This window comes from Gobius niger (assembly GCF_951799975.1).
Source record: "Gobius niger genome assembly, chromosome: 14".
In the NCBI taxonomy this organism is placed as follows: domain Eukaryota; kingdom Metazoa; phylum Chordata; class Actinopteri; order Gobiiformes; family Gobiidae; genus Gobius; species Gobius niger.
In genome coordinates, this window is record NC_136865.1 from 11354606 (window position 1) to 11374518 (window position 19913).

Below are 19913 nucleotides of genomic sequence, written 5' to 3' on the forward strand. Positions count from 1 at the left end.
GTCAGTTTTCAGTAGGGGTGGGCCATATCGTATCACATATCATTTTCGCGATATCATTTTTTGATATCGCTGTAGTTCTTCATATTGTTTTGGATACGATATAATTCGTGTTACGCTCAGCTCCATCAGCAGCATAAACACTGACTGCAGAACACGGGGACAGGCGCTTAAAAAGTAAAATGAAGTGAAGGATGTAAACTGCTTGAATAGATCATATTTGCTGGTAAATAAGTATGGCGCAAAAAAAAAAAAAATGAATAAAATATCACAGAATTAATCTTCCCAATAGGCGTAAGGCTGGGATTTTGAAGTTATCCATTGTCAATTATATCGTCAAATATATCGTTATCCTGATATTTCTTTTTTATATCATGATATAGATTTTAGGCCATATTGCCCTGCCCTCGTTTTTAGTAACCTGAACGATTTTGAATGGTTATTGATGAGCTAATGTGAAGCTATTTGTATGTGTATTTTGAATTAAACTGTGTCTTGGCAAAGGATATGCAATGTTTGGACCAGGGACTGAACCATCAATATTTCATTTAGAACTTAAAAGACATTCTCGCTTTAGCCCGAGCCACTATCACCATGAAGTATGTGGTAAAAAGCCGTAAAGTAGCACAGACTATTTGTAAAACAAAAGCACAGATGGTACAAGTTCTCTCTTCAAAGTCCCAGCTTGTGAAATTTAAATGCCATTGCTCTGTATGCAGGGCAGTCAGATTAAAAGATACCCTTGGCTCTTTCTACTTCAGGAGTGAGTGCTAGTAAATTACTGAATGGCCTTACAAAATACAATGTCATGAATCAAATAGATGCATTGTATTTGCTTGACCATGTACAGAGGAACATTTTAACTTGCATTCACCAAAAATCCTTCAGAAAATGTCTTTATTCAACTTAATACATCTTTCTTGTCCTCTTGCTAACTCATCCAAAAACTTCTTTTGGAAATTACAGACATCAGTTTCGGAAGTGTTTTGCTAACAGGCTACCAATCAACCAACAACCCCGCCGGCCAGACATTTTGTCTGCTAAATATGCATGAGCCTAATGTTACACCCGAGAAATAATTACGCTCATAAACACCAGGCTACATTTTCCAACACAGCCCCTCGGCCTGACTGCTCCTCCAGTGACAAATAACGTGCACAACAATCATTCAATTTTAATCTTCCAGTAAATTTCACCTTCAGCTGCAGTATCCCTAACCAGAGCGATGATTAGCGTCATTACCGGGCAGCCCGAAAAAAAAAAAAAAAAACACGAGTTGGAACCTGCCAGTGTTTTAGACAGAGGGACAAATACATCCTCTAAACACACAGCTGTCTCCCTACTGCGCCAAAGCAATCATTCTGCATCATTTACTTCCACTCCAATGGCGGTAATATTCGCATTAGGCGAGACATTTCTGCGCGCTTTGAATTGCTACTTTTACATTCGCCAGTCTTGTTAAATTAAAATGGACGCTGATAAACGACAGGACCTTGTTAGGAGCAATTATTACAAAATCAGTATACGTTTGTTTGGTTCAGAAGTTGTGAGAAAATCCATCTTTGAAGCAGCTCGGACTGTTTTAACAGTGTTATCCCATCATGCGTTATCTTCAAATTCTAATAAGAGACATTCATTGCGCTCATAATAAGACACTTTTGATTTCGGAATCGAGCCAGTCTTGGTATTGAGCGCAGTTAATTAAAAGATTCTCCCTCCACTCACAGCTTGTAAATGTGCCATTTACTCTTTTTGGAAGCTAAATGCATACACATTATATAAATATACTTTTTTTTTAAACCTCTAATTGAATCATGTTAGTCAATTACATGGAAGGTGTTTATCAGATCAGGGGATAAAGTTCATCAAAGTGGCAAAGAATGAAGTATGGACAGCAATCGGGTGTTATTACTGCAATGCCACAAAGAACAGTTACACAAACAAAGACTGGTTTAAAGGGGTTAGATGCAAGTTAGCCATTTTATGCTCACTACTGCCACCTCAGGTCATACGTGTAACTGCACTTTCTATATTAAGCTCGTGCATGACGGCACTTCAGACCTGAAGTAACACCTTTTTGAGTGACAGCGCAGGATTTTAGAGGCAGTTGTGGTGAACAGGCCTGGGCTCATTCTACACATTAGGACATGGCTGGAAGGTGGAGGAATACATAATTTTAACATTTTTAAATTCCGTATAGTCCCTTTAAGTAAAAGAAAAAGGATGAAAAATGGCCAGGCATTTATAGAATGAACAAGAACGATTTCTCCTCGAAACTCTCAGGACAATGTGGAACTCATAACAGTAAAAATAATTACAACTGTTGAGGACATTTGCTGTTTTAATAATTCTCAATTTCTGTTATACCAATCAAGCACTACAAAGTCAGAAGTGTGAGACTTTTACACAACAATGGATCCTGCAGGAAAATGAAAACACACAGCTACTTCATGGGAGCGATTGTGGCACTTCAAATAATAATAACAATGTTTTAGTATGTAGCCACAGTTGCCCACAGTTGAGTGACTGAAGCGAGTGCCAAGTTGGCTGCAATTACCCGTGATGAATAGAACTGAGCAGCCGAACGAGGATAAAAAACATGATTTGTTGAGAAATAACCCATGAACAAGTTTCTGTTTCTTAGATTTTCAATCACTCTGCCACTCATTCTTCCAAAATGAACAAGGCACTTTATTAAAAGTGGACATTTGGAATGTTCTGAATGAATCAATTCTACGGTTTTGTCTCGGGACATGCCATTTTGTACAGACGTATTGGTCTAACAATGTTGGATTGCTTCACCTGACAAAGTAGCTCTATCTCTCAGTATATTTTGTGAGCTGTGTTGTTTGACAGTGCAGCTTGTTTGCGGGAGTGACACCAACAGACACTACATCTGTTACTTCACTATCTCTCGTAGTATTTCAACGCTCTTTTTGTAGCAATGCACTGGAGCTCACAGTCCAAGAAGATGTTGATGTTGTGTTTGCTTGTTCTCTTTTGGATAGATATTGAGCGACACTTTACTTAGAATGTCATCCTTTTTTTCTTTATTTCAGTACGTATATGCCGGTCATGACCCGGATAAAGGCCAACAAAGACAAGGTGAGTGAAACTACGGTCTCCAACAAATCATGAACTGGATTAGCGTTTCTCACTCAGAGGGTGGAGACTCAAAGTTGGGAAATGTCGGGGGTTTCATATCAAATTTGATTGATGATTTAGACTTTATAAATCCCATGAGTGAAGTATTGTAAGTAATTGTCAGGGAGTGTCTTAAATTTACTGCTACAAACTAGAGCCCAAGAATTTAATCTCATTATGGATTGAACAGGAATTTCAGTCTTCCAGCGTGACACACAAACAAAGAGCGTTGAATCGATACAGCTGGACAATTACTTGATTGAGGGCCCACGGTTTTGTGAGTTACCGATTCTCTTCTTCACAGGTTGGCAACAGAAGTCACACAAAGATTACAAAGTAGATTAAGCTCTAGAAACTACATATAATCTCTGAAGACTTCATTGCAATTATAAAATGCCTTTTTACCAATTTTCAAAGATGCCAAAAAAAATGAATTTCCCTTTTCTCTCCCATTTAATACTTTTAATGACTTCCTTATCCATCCACATGTTGGCGCCTCCAGGAAGAATACTGTTTATGCCACAGCATCTGCTTTTACTCAGAGTGCTTCTTCTGAAAAAGTCTATATTTATTTTGTACAAAAGCAGGTTGTTTTGCCGCAATTTCCTTCTTTAGGAGACCAATCAAACGAACTGGGGCTTATCAGACTTGTAAAAACAGAAAAGTTGAGTCTCTGAGGGCCTTTTCTCTGGCAGGAAAACACACATTCATGGAAACACTATTGTTAGATATCGCTCACTACTGCTTCTAAATATATATTTAAAAAATATATATCTTTCACAAACGATCTTTGTGCTTTTAACTTCCCAGGTGTTGATTTACAGTCCCACGTTCTTTAAGTACGTCTACGAGTCTTGGCTGGACGGTCACGGGCGATATCCCTCCACTGGGTTCCTCAGCTTACTGTTTGCAATCCATATCTGTGATCAGGTAAGTCCAGCCAGTGGAACGTGAATGTTAGATCCGTTTAGAATTGTGACCCTATCATACCCTTCATTCTTTCGAAAAGGTAGAAAAAACGAATGTCAATAGAAGTTGTAATTTCGCTTTTTAACAAGATACATTTTTGGCAATGCCTTTTGTTGCTCATCCGAATCATTCCAGAGGTTAATGGTTTTTTATCAACTGATTAAAGTTTGGATAGAAAGGAGAGGACAGTCAAACAACAAAAGAGTTGACCCGCCTCTTCAAGAAAAGGTAGAATTATGTAATTCAAACAATCATGGAAGATCACCCTTCAGAAATGTATAGTTTACGAAAGATTTTTTTTCCCTTTGATAGATGTTTTCAGCTGCAACCAGACATCTATTTACTGAGGACTAATTTCATGTTTAAAGTTTAAGTTTGATAAGAAGTTAATGAATATTGACTTGAAGATAAAAATATCAACAACTACCAACCTAACTGTGCACCAGAAAGTTACTTGTTAATTCAGTGTTTGATTTACAAGTCGAAGAGGTGATCGAATATTGTTGTCTGGAATAGAATGATTGAATTGAGGGTTTCACCTAATTTTAAAAGGGCCTAGATGGAAGTTGTCAGTTTTACACTTGCTACTGCCACCTCAGGTCTTACGCGTAACTGCAGTCTCTATATTAAGCTCGTGCATGATGGCACTTCAGACCCAAAGTAACAACTTTTTGAGTGACAGTGCAGGATTTTAGAGGCAGTTGTGGTGAACAGGTCTGGGCTCATTTGACACATTAGGACATTGCTGGAACATGTAAGGGGAGGAAAACACATACTTTTAACATTTCTAAACTCTGTCTAGTCCCTTTAAAGAGCCAACAAACAGGATAGACTATGAACAGAGTTTAGAAGAGAATAATTTAGTACATCCACAGAAGATCTTCTGTCACAAACCAAGCTAGACAGAAGCTGTCGGTCGCTCCAAAACATGAAAGATGGCGGGTACTACTGATACACTGTTTTCTTCTGCCCATTGGTCTGTTTTAAATAGGAAACAGCGTTGTACTAGCTGACATGCCATCCTTTCCTTGTATAATGTTTACTGAAAAGGCTTCCTGCAGCTTGTTCCTGCGTCATATCCAGTTTTTCTCTAATTGGTTGATGCCATCTGTCAATTATGCCCACCAGGAAATCGCTGAGATCATGCTCGCTCCCAGACTACATATCTTTGAAAAAGCATGTAGTTTGGCTGGCAAGGCAACCTTCAGTGCTGGAGGGTGTTTCAATCCAATTCCTGGGCAACTGTGAACTTAAACATGAATTTACCAATGACAACACAAACCAAACTTTCTGAACAAACGCAGAATTCACCGCTTTTTCTTCCTTTAGATCAACGTGTTCGGATTCGGCGCGGACCAGAATGGCAACTGGCACCACTACTGGGAGGACAACCTTTTGTCAGGAGCCTTCCGGCACACGGGCGTCCACGACGGAGACTTTGAGTACAATGTGACTCTGCTGCTGGTGGACAAGCACAAAATCAAGATGTTCAGAGGCAGATGATGCTGAGCCGTGACGCGCACTGAGACGGCCACACAATCAACGCCTGCGCCTTTAATGACGGCTCACACCTCAACCTGCTCGTGTGGGTTTAAAGGACATGTTCTCACAGGCATTTCTGATCGGCCCTAATTATAGTATAATGAGGTGAAATCACTCTCTGGCCACAAAAAGGGAAAGATGGAGTTTGTTATTTGTTTTTTTCAAAGCATGCCCTTTATAAACATACGTAACTGTCAAATTGTGGTCAATTAAAGTCAACATTTCCAAAGGGTTATACAATTCTTAATAAGGTAAAGCACCTTAAAAAAAATGAGTTTCAATATTTCATTCACCATTTAAATACCCGGCAGAGAGTAATCAGCTGTGGGGTAATATTGATCATTTGTGACCTTGCTGTGCTAACTGCTGTGCCAAGAAGTGTTTGGTTTAAAATTGTACATTTTAATGAGTTAACCCACTTTTAAACTTTCCATCGTCTACAGGGAAAATAATGAGAATTTTGCTTCCAGAACCAGAAGTTTCCACGTGCTATTACACTCCACAGACCAAATTGGCCAAAGATTATGCTGTGTAAACAATCTCTCGGTCCTCACCACCAACTTTAATTAGCTCCTTGGCCCTTTACTCACCTCCTTAAATAGCCCAACTATTACTTTCAGAGTCATTTTGCGCACAGCCAGAATTAGGTTGAGCTCACATCAGAACCATTTAAATAAGTGCGCGCTGGCTCACGTCACTGCCTTGACCTTCGGCGTAATTTTGATAAATGACACGGGGGAGGTCAGTCTCCAAGTGTTGGCCCTGCGTTTCACTGCGGAGGATCCCGACTCTGCCCCACCCACTCATTCTGTTTACACCGGTGCTGCCGCTGTTAGTGTGAGTGATTCAACTCTCTCTGATTCATGATCGCTCGAAACTGATCCTTGCACAACAATGAGCGCGGCATTCGGATGTAAACAAGATAAGTGCCGCGAGTGTGGCTAACTATCACTCGACAGCGCCGCCGTCGCCGCTTCATATCTGAGGCCATTGTGTATTCCGACACCGCCGGTGGTGGAGGGAAAGTCATTTGGTCCCGCAGCATCACCCGGATTTCTGACTGGAATTTCAGAAAGTAGCAGCTCCTCGTCAGTCATGATTGCCGGCTGATTGCGGGCACTGGAATGCATTTGGGGCTACACCAGAGAGCACTCGTCAAGGCGCATATTCACCAGAGGAAGCGGTTTTTTTTGGGGGGGGGGGGAGGGCAAGATTTAGAGATAGAGAATGCACAAAGAGTAGCCATTTTGGAGGCTTTCTACTTTATCATTGACAAACCAACATAACCCAATGAAATTAATTGTCCTTATCCCCCCCCACCCCCTTTTTATTTTTAGATAGGACTATGTAAATTCAAAATTGATCGACACAGCGAAAACTTACATCAATAAACCTAAGCAGCACTTGAATATTGCGACGATATCATTGCGATATTTTATCATCTTGTTCCTAAGCTATACATTTCTAGAGCATTTTGTATACTACCTGCCCTCTTTCCTGTATCAGTCCTACCACTATGGAGAACGAGCTGGTTTACTTTTTGTCACAATTTAATTCTCCAAAAAGTAAAGAGAGGCTCTTCGCACCATGTGTCTGTTGCAGGCTTATAAAATACAGTCTAATCTACTGGGCTGTAAAAGGCCCCCTTAAGCTGTCAGAGTGTACTAAAACAGTGCCAAAGTTACAAATAAAGGGGGTGTAAATGTACGTACAGGGTCCATTTACTGCCGGGCTGCAGGCAACGTAGATCAATGAAATTCTGCCACTCACTATGACGAGCAGGAGTACATTATTGAACCTCCACTGTTGACTGACACACACGGCCTACTGTATACAGGGGTGCCTTAACTTTCAGTACTGCACGTTTGTGACTGTACTCTGTCAGAAAAGTGGTTGTGAAGTGCCTTTAAGTCATTTTACTCTGCAGCTTTACTGTGATGGAATGATTTTATTTAATATTTTTGAATCAAACTTTCATATTTTCTGTTGTAGCTTTGCATGTATCCTTTGCCATGAACAAATGCCTCAACCTAGACCCATTTTTAGGAACCGTGTTTTGTCTTCTGTCTTGGCTCAACACTGTTGTGCACTAAACTCTTATCGTTTGTTGTTGACCAACTGAAGCACTTACATTGACTCAGAAGTTTGGAAATCGAGTTGTGTAAACATTTATAACTAGCATTTGGTTATTGTGCCTTCACTTCGCCCGGAGTGGACAGTTCAATGAGCAAAGGACTTGTAATTGGTGTCTCATCAACACACTACAACATTGTGGACAGTTCCACCTAGTGGCGAAACTTGTATTTGTATCAGCTTTAATTTCACACAGGTCCGTTACTGTCTGGATCTGATCAAAAGAAGCATTGTTTTATCATATTTTAAGGATTTATATTGTTAAAATGCTAAATAAAAGCGTTTGTAAAAGGATTTGGGCTTAATTCAAACTCACCGGTTGTGAATGTGTTAAAAGCATGGCCTGGAATGTAACTCTAGATATTTTTATTCATGTGCCAAAATTACTACAGCACTTAAAGGACTGGCATGACGAGTGTGATACAGTAACAGGACTAATAGTTCAAGCAGTTAGAGAAGTGGCCGTAGCAAATACAAAAGAGTAATTTAGTTTAATTCAGTTTTGTTTTCGTTAACATGAACATAATTTAGTTTGAGTCAAAATGTAGTCATATTGTTGGTTTGGTAAGTTTTAATCAAGAATAGTAATTCCACATGCATTTTACAAGCCTTTGATCAGCCCAGGCCAGCCGTTATCCTGTTAATTTTTATGGACAATCTTAACACTGCATGTATATAATGTACAAATAAAGCCTGAACCTAATGGGTAAGTTACATGGTTGAACACATCACTCACCTCCACTAGTGTGGGTGGACATTAGCATTCACCCTGTGCCAATGGCCTGTCCAAATTCCACTGAAACAATATCCCTGAAGGGCCAAGGGTGTCTTGCCCAAGGGAACACAACAACCATATGCACTAATCAAACCAGTGATTAAACTTTCAACCATCTGGTATACAGATGGCCAATACTTTTTTAGAACAGTACCTAAGTGCATTTCTGCTCACTTGGCAGCCCATATCAGTAGCTTCATGTATAATGTATGCCTAACACATGCATTTCATTGGAGTCTGATTTAGCAATGTGCTGTTTGTTGAATCCTGGCTTGCTCCTTTAGTGCCTTGAGGAAGTGGCAAATGTATGCAAAGAAGATGGCTGTGCTGGTTTCCTTCCCACATGCATCAGTGAAATGAAACGTGCTCGCTCCTGACACTAAGTGCGCCCATGTATCCTCTGTCTTTAATTTGTCATAACGCTTCACACTGCAGCTGTTTCTGCAGATGCTGCCAGAGATAGTTCCCTCCCCAAAACTGCCATTAAAGAAAATGCTGTGTCATTGAAAACTTCGTAATGTATAGCTTTAAACAAAGCCAAAGAAGGCTGGATCATATATTCAATCATTAAACATGTTACAAATTTGAAATACAAATTCCAACAGCTTCCTTTAAATGTTTTTTTTTTAGCTGTTAATTATGATATGTATTATTGTTGTTGTCATAAACACATTGAGTTGTGTTTTTGTTTTATTTAAGCGCAACACGATGCTTGAGTAATCCTACATTCTAAAAATCTCAGAAACGCTTGCCCCCACCTGCTGATGTCACAAAGTGATGCTCATCTGTGTTTTTAAAACCCAGGCTTCAAATTGCCTCCAGCACAGATCTATCTTCTAATAGCTGGCTGCTTTTGTTTACGGCTTCCCATTTGTGAAAGCAAAAGATGATGGTTGAATTATGCATTCATATTTTTCTATTATTCCAATACGTAAGCTCAAAGACATAACAGTATTTTTAAAAAGCCTAAATAAAGCACAAACTTGGAGTATAGCATGTGAATAATACAATTCACATGCGATATTAAAAATTGACTATCTGATGTGGATTCTGCATTCAAATGACTTGGAAAAGCAATTAACGCCACCATGCTGTGAGTTGCGTGGCATTTAAAATTGCTATCAGTTTCATTATGCTGTAAGGTATACCCTATAGAACAGTCATTACAATCTAGTCAAGCCCATTAATCAAATATGGGATTCTCAAATGGATGGGGAGCGACAAGCAGGATGGAAGGAGGTTGAATATAATTTTAGTGTTGTAGAATTTATAGTTAAAGTGTCGCAAGAATATGTTTATTGGAGTTATCTATCAATATACTGACACTTTTAATGAAATCATATTATCTGTACAGCAAGATTATCCGACATACTGATTTCTTCCAATCATGGTCTATTGGATTCATAAATCTCAAGCTGGGTAGCCTGCGCAGTGCTTCAAAATCAAGTCATGTGTTTTATATCACTCATAAAATGGATTTAAGTTCCAAGGTCCATTAACCCACTGGTACATTGCTAACCTCTCATTAAACAGCACTCTTCACTCTAAGTTGTTACACTTATGGTTTAATAAGATCATTAAATACTATGAGCATTTGTATAGCGTGTGTATAAGGTGCCTGAATACAGTATAGCCTGTATCTGTTTGTATATGTTTACATATTTTACATACAGCATGAGCTTTTCAAACTGTAGAACTTAGAACTCTTTAAGTGGCACTCAGGATTATCTGTAATTTTAGACTTTGCTCATTTTAATTATGATTTCATCTGGTTCAGTTATTATATTTTGAAGAATGGCTGGCTACTTGGAAGGTCATATATTTCATGAGGTGCAGAAAAGTTTGAGAACCACTGTTTGTACGTCAAGTCAGAGTAGTTTGCAGGTTGCTAATGAGGTGGTGATTTTGTAGTTCTAAATCTGTTTTCAGGATTATTTTTATTGAAATATGGTATAGAATATGTGATACTGTAAATTTTGCATAAAACAGTACCCAGTGTTTTATACAAAATTACAGTATACTTATGCATTTAACTTTAAAGGAACAGGCCACCGTTTTTCCATATTGAGTTATGTTCTTACCTGAGCTTAGACGAGTTGATACGTACCCGTCTGGTCTTTGTGTGTAACCGTGGAAGAGCTTCAAACTTCGCCCCGTTTGAAGCTGTAGGAATATACAGACAGAGACCAAATGCTAACAACATCTTTGGTCGTTTTGCGTGACTGAGTGCACGCACAAAGACCAGACAGGTACGCATCAACTCGTCTAAGCTCAGTCAAGACCATATCTCAGTATGTGAAAACGGTGGCCTGTACCTTTAACCGCTTAACCCCCCAGCTGAACAGAGTACATTTTCTCCAGTTTGGCATTACCCAAATCTAAAAGCTTCTTGAAAAATTTAAAAAAAAAAAATGAGAAGAAAACAAGAAAACAAACAAGTCACAAAACCACAACAAAAAAAGCTATGAAAGTACACAACAAAAAACGGACAAAAGTCACAAAAAGTGACAAAAGCGATTTAAGTGCAGCAAAAAAGGGACCTAAGATATTTTCTGTCTAGTTTCCATCAGGAGCCAGATTATCATAAAGAAAAAAAAAAATCCAAAATAAGTCTCTTTAGCTCACGTGTCTCTGTAGGATGGACAATCATGGCCGCCAGAGCAGCGCGCACTACGGCATCCTCTCCTATGTCTATTTCCTATGTCTACGGTAACATTACGCAGGTGAGGCGATTATTACGTTACTGTCTCTTTAAGACGTCAGTCCAGCAAGCAGCACAACAAGGAAGTTATACTCGCCTTGAAAAACTCGTTTAACCAACCCAGGCAGATGTTTTTAAGAAATAAAGGTGAGTTATGCGCTATAAATGTGTATAAAAAAAACGATTAAAGCGACATAATTGCGTTTATATGTTGACAAAGTTGCACCCCGTACTAGCAACAAACTCGACATCGCCATGGGTGTACGCATTAGTTTCACTTTCTTTACTTAGAAAATGACAGAGCATTTTGGATATTCATTACCTTGTATGTGTTTTAAAAGTTGCACAACGTAGTGATTTTCACTGACATATGCGTAAGCTCGTCCTTATAGCGTGTAGCTTGCTGGACATGGCAATGGTGAACAGGGGAAATGTACCCGCCTACAGCATAGCCTGCACTTACTATACCTTCAACAGGAAATCCACCATAATCCACTGTCCACACGTGAAGTAGCAACATTTGTTTCAGATAAATGGCGAGCTACATGTCTTCATTTTAAGTCTAATGATCCATTGTAGAAACAACCATGTAGAAATGGCAGGTGCTAGGTGTTTCTTTTAATAGACATAAACTTGTAGAAGTGACCAATGCACTTTCTATTCATGCCTAAAATGCCAGATTCATTTAATATTAGCCCAACAGAGATTGTAAAATACTGGGGTTGTGGTTCACATAAAAAACATTTGGACACTGGAGCGTGTTAGCTGTGTTTGCCAGTAGTGATCTGGCAGCTAAAGTAGTTCCACTGCTCTTTTCTCCTTTTGTTAAGTGTTGGTGTGCAATGTTTGTACCTTCTAACATGGTGGATATCTATGGTCAACTTGCAACATTCGATTACAGACTATAAACTGTATGTGAAACCGGATATTTTGTTACTTACTTCTTAATGTTTTTTATTAATGTTTTAGGATGACAGAGAGCCAGGGTCGAGTCGTGGAGGTGTTGGGGCTGCCCGATGGAGTGGATGATGAGCTGCTGACTTTGTACTTTGAGAACAAGCGCAGGTCTGGAGGAGGTCCCCTGCACTCCGTGGAGAAGAGTGAAGACAGGGCTTTACTGGTGTTTGAGGAGGCAGAGGGTAAGTGTAAACAAGCCAGCGCACAGTAAATAAATAATATATAAACTCTTATTCTAAAATGGTAGGTATTCTTATTTATTAATTTACCATTGCTGTGTGTCCTGATCTAACCTTTCATCCGACACTCAAGCCCCAAAACTGTAATTGCCTTAAACACTGGGATAGACATTTGCGTCACCTTTCTGAAATTCGTGTGCCGCCTCTTTGCTCCTCCTGCTCGCCCCCTGCTTCTTACGGGGTGTCCCAGCGGCGTCGAAGGATGGGTCAAATGCAGAGGACAGATTTCGTTGCACAGTTGTTGTATAATGACAAATAAAGCAGCTTGCTTTCTAAAAAGCTTGTAAAAAGACAGATTCTTTGGTTCATTTAGAACTAACTTTACATTGCAGAACTTTTTTTTCCCCCTGCAACCCTTGAACACCTCAGCCTCCAATACTGCTTTGCTTTGTGATCATAAGGAGGAAAAAGACCTGTCAGCTCTCTATAGATATGGGATTATACAAAGATGCCTTGCTGTGGCGCATCCAGCGACACAATGTGGGAATGCAACCATGCCGGTCGTAGTAGCTTCAAGAGTACTGGAGCACATACATGTACTTATTCAAACTCTCCCTGCCTTTGGGCTGCTGCACTCCTATTCCACAAAATGGACATCAAGAATCAATAGTTAGACGTTCAGATAACATTCAGTAATTGTAATTATATTGTAACAGTTCACACTATACTCACCGTCATGTAATATGCTTTCATTTCTTGCATTGTTTGCTACAGCTGCTGCTCGGGTGCTTTCCAAAGAGCACCATGTCGTCCATAATGTGGAGCTGAGCGTGAGGAAACCTGCTTCCAAGGATCCATGTCGTTTTTTACTGAAGGGAATCAACCCCAGCACTTGCATCGAGATGATCGAGCTCTATGTGGAGAACTTACTGAACGTCAATGTCCCAGAATACACCCTGCTCCCCTCCACTGACAACAAACTTATTCTCATTCAACTCAGCCAACCGCTAGCTCAAGGTTGGCTGCTTTTACGCATATATATATTTCTTTACACCGGGGACATGTTTTGATGATATGACAATGTTTTTTTTTACAGATTTCCAAAAGCTCAGTGAAAGAATCTCTAGAAGACCGCTGAGTGCCGCTGTGGTGTCTCTGGAAGCAGTAACCGAGACAGATGCGGTGTTGGTAGAGAACCTTCATCCAGGCACCACTGCGGATCTGATCTCCCTGTATTTTGAGAGCCCGCGAGGAGGCGGTCAGCGGGTGAAGGAAGCTGTCATGCTGTCTGAAGGCTCTGCAAAAGTGACGTTTGTCTGCTTTGAGTGTAAGTTTAACGCTACAGGATTGGAATACTTTGGCAACTACTGAATAACAAGTGCAATGATATGTGAGGTGCATGGTTACATTGAGGTGAAGATTTGTTTTGAACTCCACATGATTAATATAGTCGTAGGAACAGTCAGTTGGGTAGTTATGATCATCTGCGTCTGTGATAAGTTGGGTTTTTAGTCACGAACAATTCCTTTTTGGTGCATTTTCTGTGATAAATATTCTGTAATTTATCTTGTTGCGATTATTGTCAAGTTAGTAAATGCAATTTTATTCTAGAAGTGGATGCTAATCTAATCTTATACTGTATTAACATATCTGTGTTTTTCACAGCTGTTAGCCTGATCCTGAACCGTCCTCACAAACTGGAAGGTGCTGAATTGGTGATAAAACCATACTTTGACTTCCTCCAACCTAAAGAAGCTCCACCCCCACCATTACCATTGCCATCAGCATTGCCATTGTCGGACCCCCAGCCCAGCATCCACAAAGCCACTGACCAACCCTCCATGGAACAAGATGAGGCTCCAATGCAGGTTACTCTCAGTTCTCCGACTGTGGCTAATGCTAACAGCCTGCCTCCACTCGCCTTATCCCCCCATGCGTCCACTGACACGGTAGAAGTCATGGAAGAAGCCCAGGCAGAGGAAGCAGAGGAAGTCCAAATCACCATAGAAACCATTGCGATCACAGATTCGACAAAACTATCTTTGTTTCAGAAAAGTCCTCTCCCGCAGGACACTAAACGGTCCCACCCAGAATTCAACATCGCGATAAACAACGATGGCATCTGTGTAACTGGCCCCAAAGGAACGGTAATGGACCGCATAAAAAGTACTATTATGGATTTTTTTAGCAACATGGCAGAGATCACTTTTACTTTAGAGCAAGCACACGCTCAGTTTCTATCCCAAAAAGATGTAAAAGACAGGCTAACGCAAATGATCAACCCATCAAGTACATTGTATACAGTTTCCGATTGCAATGTTGTTGTGACGTCCCTATCTGAGGATTCTGCGAGGCAAGCGTGTGGCATTTTAAAATCCCAGTTAACCAGCTTTAGTGTGCAAGTGGATCCGGAAAACGAGAGCATGTTGTATTGCAATGAGTGGCAGGAGTTCTGCCAGGCTCTGGGATTTGTGAAAGTGTGCGAGCGCGGGAGGAATCTAGATGTGGTGACTCTTAAAGGGATGGAGGAGGAAATGCAAGAGGCCATATTAACTTTTCTCACCACACCGATCGAAAGGGAGATGTTTATTCCGATGGAGCCTGGCAAACTGAAGTACATTCAGATCCATTCTCATCAACTGCTGGCAGACATGACCGAGGTGTCCATATTCCCAGTGGAGGGCCAGGACGTGTGCGGCTTAAAGGTGAGTGCAGTTGTACGTAGTAGTTGTAGTAGTAGTAGTAGTAGTAGTAGTAGCAAGTTTTTACGACAATAACTGATGTTGATGAAAGTGTCGGATTCTCTTTTTGGTCAGATCCACGGCCACCCCACTGCTTGCCAAATAGCCGAGGAGCTTCTCCAAGGCCTGGTCAGTGACACCTGCACCAGAACCATCACAGTGAACACCCCGGGGATCACACGCTTCATGCAGGCCGACGAGTGCAAGAAAATGTTTTACGATATGGAGACCAAGTTCAAAGTCTGCATCTTTCCTGAGCTGGTTCCCTGGGTGCCACCGGCAAGCACGGTACTGCCACAAATACTTTGCAACCACATCGACACTGCCGTTAGTTTTTGCGCCATTTGGGAAGTCAGTTTTCAAACCTATTCAGTGGTTTCAGCCTTAGGCGACTGGAGCAGTTTACAGGGGAGTGGCACAAGTTCACTCAGTGTTTCCGCCTCACTGAATTCCTTTATTCCTTCAGCTGTTTGTTTATCATTGAGAGAAGTGCAGGGCTGGAGTCATGGAAGAAACCGCATTTTGACAGATACTGACTGACAGCGTGTTCTACACTTCGTGGTTTTATGATTGCATTGTGTTTTGGGCTATACAATAATAGAAAATCTGTCTTTTTGAAAAATGTTCAAGAGACTCCCATGTTGAATTAAATTGGAGATGTCAAAACATGATGGTGGTTTAAGTGTTTCTCAAAATCCTGCTCTGAGAGTCGGTGAACAAGGACTGAGAAAAGCTCATGTTTCAGATCTTCACAAATGACGATGTACTTTGAACATGTTCTTTCCTCTTGCTGTTTTTTGAGGTAATCTATCCTCTGCTGGACCGTGTTCTGTTCTGCTAGGCTCGTACTTTGCACACATGTTTTGAAATGCATGTGATTCTAGTTGAGTAGTCATCTCTCACTTGGAGTACCTGGAAAATAGTCAGAAAATTCTTCTTAAATGAGCTGGACTTGTGACTTCGACTCTCGGCGACTTGGGGATTTTATGTTAATGACTCAGACTTGCACATTCAATCTCGGACTTGACTCTTAAATTGAAGACTCTGAATCGAACAATGGGGACTTGAGTGTGACTTGGACTTGGAAAATTGTGACTCGACTTCACACAAATATCATCATCTTACCTCCCTCTTTTCCAGAACATGCTTGAATGTGCATGGAAGATGATGGCCGACAAAAACTTCAATGTCCAGTCGGCGCCAGATGGTCTACGTCTTGCTGAAGCCAACACAAGTATTATCATTCATTCGCACATTAGAGAACACTTTTTACACTTGCTCACTTTTGCCTTTTTGCAGCTTTGCTAAACGACGCGAAGATGATTGTTTCGGCGATTGAGGATAGACCACCGCAGCCGCTTGTTGCAGACACACTGGAAGACATGAGCGATTTAGACTTGTACTCAGCGGAGGAAATCACGGATGTACCTGGCCAAGAAAGTGAAGATAATTTGGCATCTGTGTCAAGTGGCTTAGAGAATCCCTTAATCCAAGGGGCTTCAGGTTTTGAAAGCAGTCTGGAAGAAGAAGCCCAGCTCTCCTTAGCCATCCAATACTCTATGGAGTCCAGTTCACTGTCAATGGAGGATGAAGATGCACAGTTGCAACAAGCTTTAGAGTTGTCAAGGAAAATGATCCAAGAGGAAGCAATTTCACACAAAGAAATGCAAAACGTGGACGAGCCTGCCAAGCGAACCCTGCAGGACACCATCAAGTCGGCGAACACTCTCAAGTTGGTCGTATTCGCAAGTTACAACTCCGACTTGATTCGTGTGGATATTGCTTTTGGAAAGAAGGTTAGCCAAAGACAGGACGAGCAAAAAATAGAGCACAGATGTCTTAAATACTTATCTAGCTTCCACAAAGCCTGTTTAGATGTAATCAGGAGAAATCACGCAGTAAAAATTGATATTGTCGGCACAATAATTTGTGTTTCTGGGTTTAAGAGTTATGTAGATGAAGCAATGCCTGATGTGAAATTACTGTTGGAGAAAATGTCTGATTCCGTATCAGATAAGGAGATTTTGAGGACTGTGCAGTGGGTCCAACATGGGCCAACAGCGCAAGAAAAAACACCATATCCGTCCGATTTGACCATCGTTCTGGACAACGCGTGGAGGATGAGACAAAGGACACTGGACGTCTTATTGGACAATCAACCACACATCATTAACATTGAGAAGATGGAAGTGCACAACATTGCATCAGGAGCAGTGCTGAAGATCTCTCGAGAGCCAATCAAACCTGAAGGCAATGCTCAAGTGAATGCTCCAGGTAACTTGATATTCTGTTCTCAAAATAAGGGCACATCACATATGTTCATGATTTTTTGTTTACTAATAAGAAGGAGAACGCATCGGTCTCTTTTATAGCTTTTGTGTCGCTTTATTCTCTCCCTATTCTCTAAAGAAAGGCAATTTTGTTGACACAGCTACCCTGAGGCTGATTGACAGAGATGATCTGCCCATCTGCGGTTAATGCTTCTCCAGCCAACACCATTCACTCACACTACGCACACCACATTAATGCGTATGCGGCATTGTGCGTGTCATGCACAAGTACACTGACAATATGTACTGGTTGCAGCTGTAATCAAACTGCCAACCTTGTTATGGGATTACCATAGTTTACCGCTTTAGCTGCTGTCGCTGCTCTGTAATTTGGACATGCCTTGGTCTGTGTGACGAGGCGGTGCGGCTAGTGATGAAAAAAGGTCTAACCAGAAGCCTAATTGATTTGTCATAAAATTCCTCAAAGCAACATGAAAGGGGCTCATCCAGTTGCGAAACCATGTGTGAAGCAGAAATGTCAGGAAAGCCTGACTGAGGGTGTGAATGGGAGAGAGAATTTCCCACCAATATCGCAAAGAGACTGCATTGCATCTATAAATAATATCTTTTGTTAACAGAAGAGGATTACTCCATTCTGTCAAACCTTCCGGAGGCAGCCAAAGTCGACGAGGAATCGGATGAATTTCAGATTGTGGTGAAGAATTTCTATGAGACAATTCAGCAATACCACAGCAAGATCCGAATCATCAAGGTAAAATATTTAAAACACCATAGTGATTTAGAAAATGTTATGTTTAATAATAACTTTGCTTGACAGGTGGAGAAACTGATGAACAAGCTGCTCCACAGCCAGTACAAGCTGAAAAAAGCCAGCGTGGAGCAGGGCGCTGTTTACCCTCAAGTGGAACGTACACTTTACCATGGCACCAGTGAGAGCGTTGTCAAAGAGATTTGTGTCCATGGATTTAACCGAAGCTTTTGTGGAAAGAATGGTAAGTTTTTAAATAAATTACAATAATGTGAAGCGCTTTGGGCGACTTGTGTCATGTGAAAAGCGCTATAGAATTAGCTTCCAGGTGCTTAAAAAGTTGCACATAGCATCACATAAACAACATTGTCTTCATTTCATTTGACTTCACAACAGCAATTTAATCATTAATCAACAGAGCCACAACAGACAAGTTTCCCACATGTGCTTGATGCTTATTTACAGTATATTTGTGTCTCAACAGCCACCGTCTACGGCCAAGGAGTGTACTTCGCTGTGAACTCTGCTCTGTCCATATCCGATCAATACTCTCCTCCAAATGCTGATGGACACAAGTACATATTTGTTGCCAAAGTTCTGACCGGAGACTACACTTTAGGCAACCACTCAATGAAGACGGCTCCTTTAAAAGAGTCTGAGGACATACCTCTGAGATATGACAGTGTGACCGATGACATCACCAAACCCACCCTGTTTGTAATATTCAACGACACACAGGCTATTCCAGAATATCTCATTACATGTCAGTACATTTATGGGCATTGAGTTATTTGTAACGGGGTTAAAGTAATGCTTACGTCTTAAAAGGGGAGATAATGAGAGAAACTGCAATGTAACCAATGTGTGCTTTTAACTGGCCCTTTCTGATTTGGTGAGTTGTATATTTTAATATTTTATTTTATTACATTTTTTAATGCGTGCACAATGAGGCATAATGCATTTATTTTTGCTATTATTATTGGATCACCAAATATATAAACGCAAACAAACAAAATGACTGGACTCGAAGGATCAAGGGTAATTTAGCCATTTTGCTTTATCTGTGAACCTGTTTCCCCAAGACTTCACTGAGAACTTTGCTGAACAATTACATTAAAAACCTTCGTTAAATAATTGTGTGTTATTTGTTTTTTTTTATAAAGCATGTTCAGTTTTGAAAACCGTGTGACCGACCTGAGTGTACTGAACATGGGTCAAGGTCAAGGTCAAGTTTATTTCTATAGCACATTTACAACCACGGCTGCCCAAAGTGCTTCACAACACAAACAAATGATAAAAACTAGGAATACAAATACAAACAAGGCATGATAAACATTGCATCAATTAAACAAAAAATACAATGGAGAAACAGTGTAACATATTAAAAGGCCTGTGTAAAGAGGTGGGTTTTAAGGGAGGACTTAAAACTGCTTAGAGTTGGGGCCAAACGGATGTTGAGGGGCAGACCGTTCCACAGTCGGGGGGCAGCAGCGGAAAAAGCTTTGTCTCCTCTGGTTTTCATGTGCGTTTTGGGCACATCCAGAAGGAGCAGGTCAGCTGAGCGAAGTGCTCTGGACGGGGCATGGACAGAGAGTAGCTCAGACAGATACAGAGGTGCCAAGCCATAGCACATGTGTTACATTTGTAGGCAACATATATATCCCATAGTTACTGTATTGCCAGTGTTGATTGAAAAGGAACTGAGGTTTTTCAAATATAGAATTGATTGGGACTTG

The 19913-nt window shown here is 40.7% G+C and overlaps 2 protein-coding genes across 2 annotated transcripts in view; both read left to right on the forward strand.

Annotated features, from left to right (window-relative positions):
• Positions 1 to 7062, forward strand: part of st3gal1 (ST3 beta-galactoside alpha-2,3-sialyltransferase 1) — a 28655-nt gene extending 21593 nt beyond the window's left edge. The window contains exons 4-6 of the mRNA XM_079571317.1: positions 3057 to 3102; positions 3952 to 4071; positions 5440 to 7062. Of these exons, the coding sequence (XP_079427443.1) occupies positions 3057 to 3102; positions 3952 to 4071; positions 5440 to 5613 (340 nt within the window). The 3' untranslated portion in view covers positions 5614 to 7062. The remainder of the gene's footprint in view (positions 1 to 3056; positions 3103 to 3951; positions 4072 to 5439) is intronic.
• Positions 7063 to 11290: 4228 nt separating this feature from the next.
• On the forward strand, positions 11291 to 19277 carry parp10 (poly(ADP-ribose) polymerase family member 10). Its single transcript, XM_079571591.1, has 11 exons — positions 11291 to 11408; positions 12231 to 12400; positions 13172 to 13414; positions 13494 to 13724; positions 14063 to 15102; positions 15214 to 15426; positions 16279 to 16372; positions 16438 to 17412; positions 18047 to 18180; positions 18247 to 18421; positions 18662 to 19277. Exons 2-11 carry the CDS (start codon positions 12232 to 12234, stop codon positions 18961 to 18963), a joined length of 3576 nt encoding a protein of 1191 aa, XP_079427717.1. The 5' UTR covers positions 11291 to 11408; position 12231; the 3' UTR covers positions 18964 to 19277.
• The last annotated feature ends 636 nt before the right edge of the window (positions 19278 to 19913 follow it).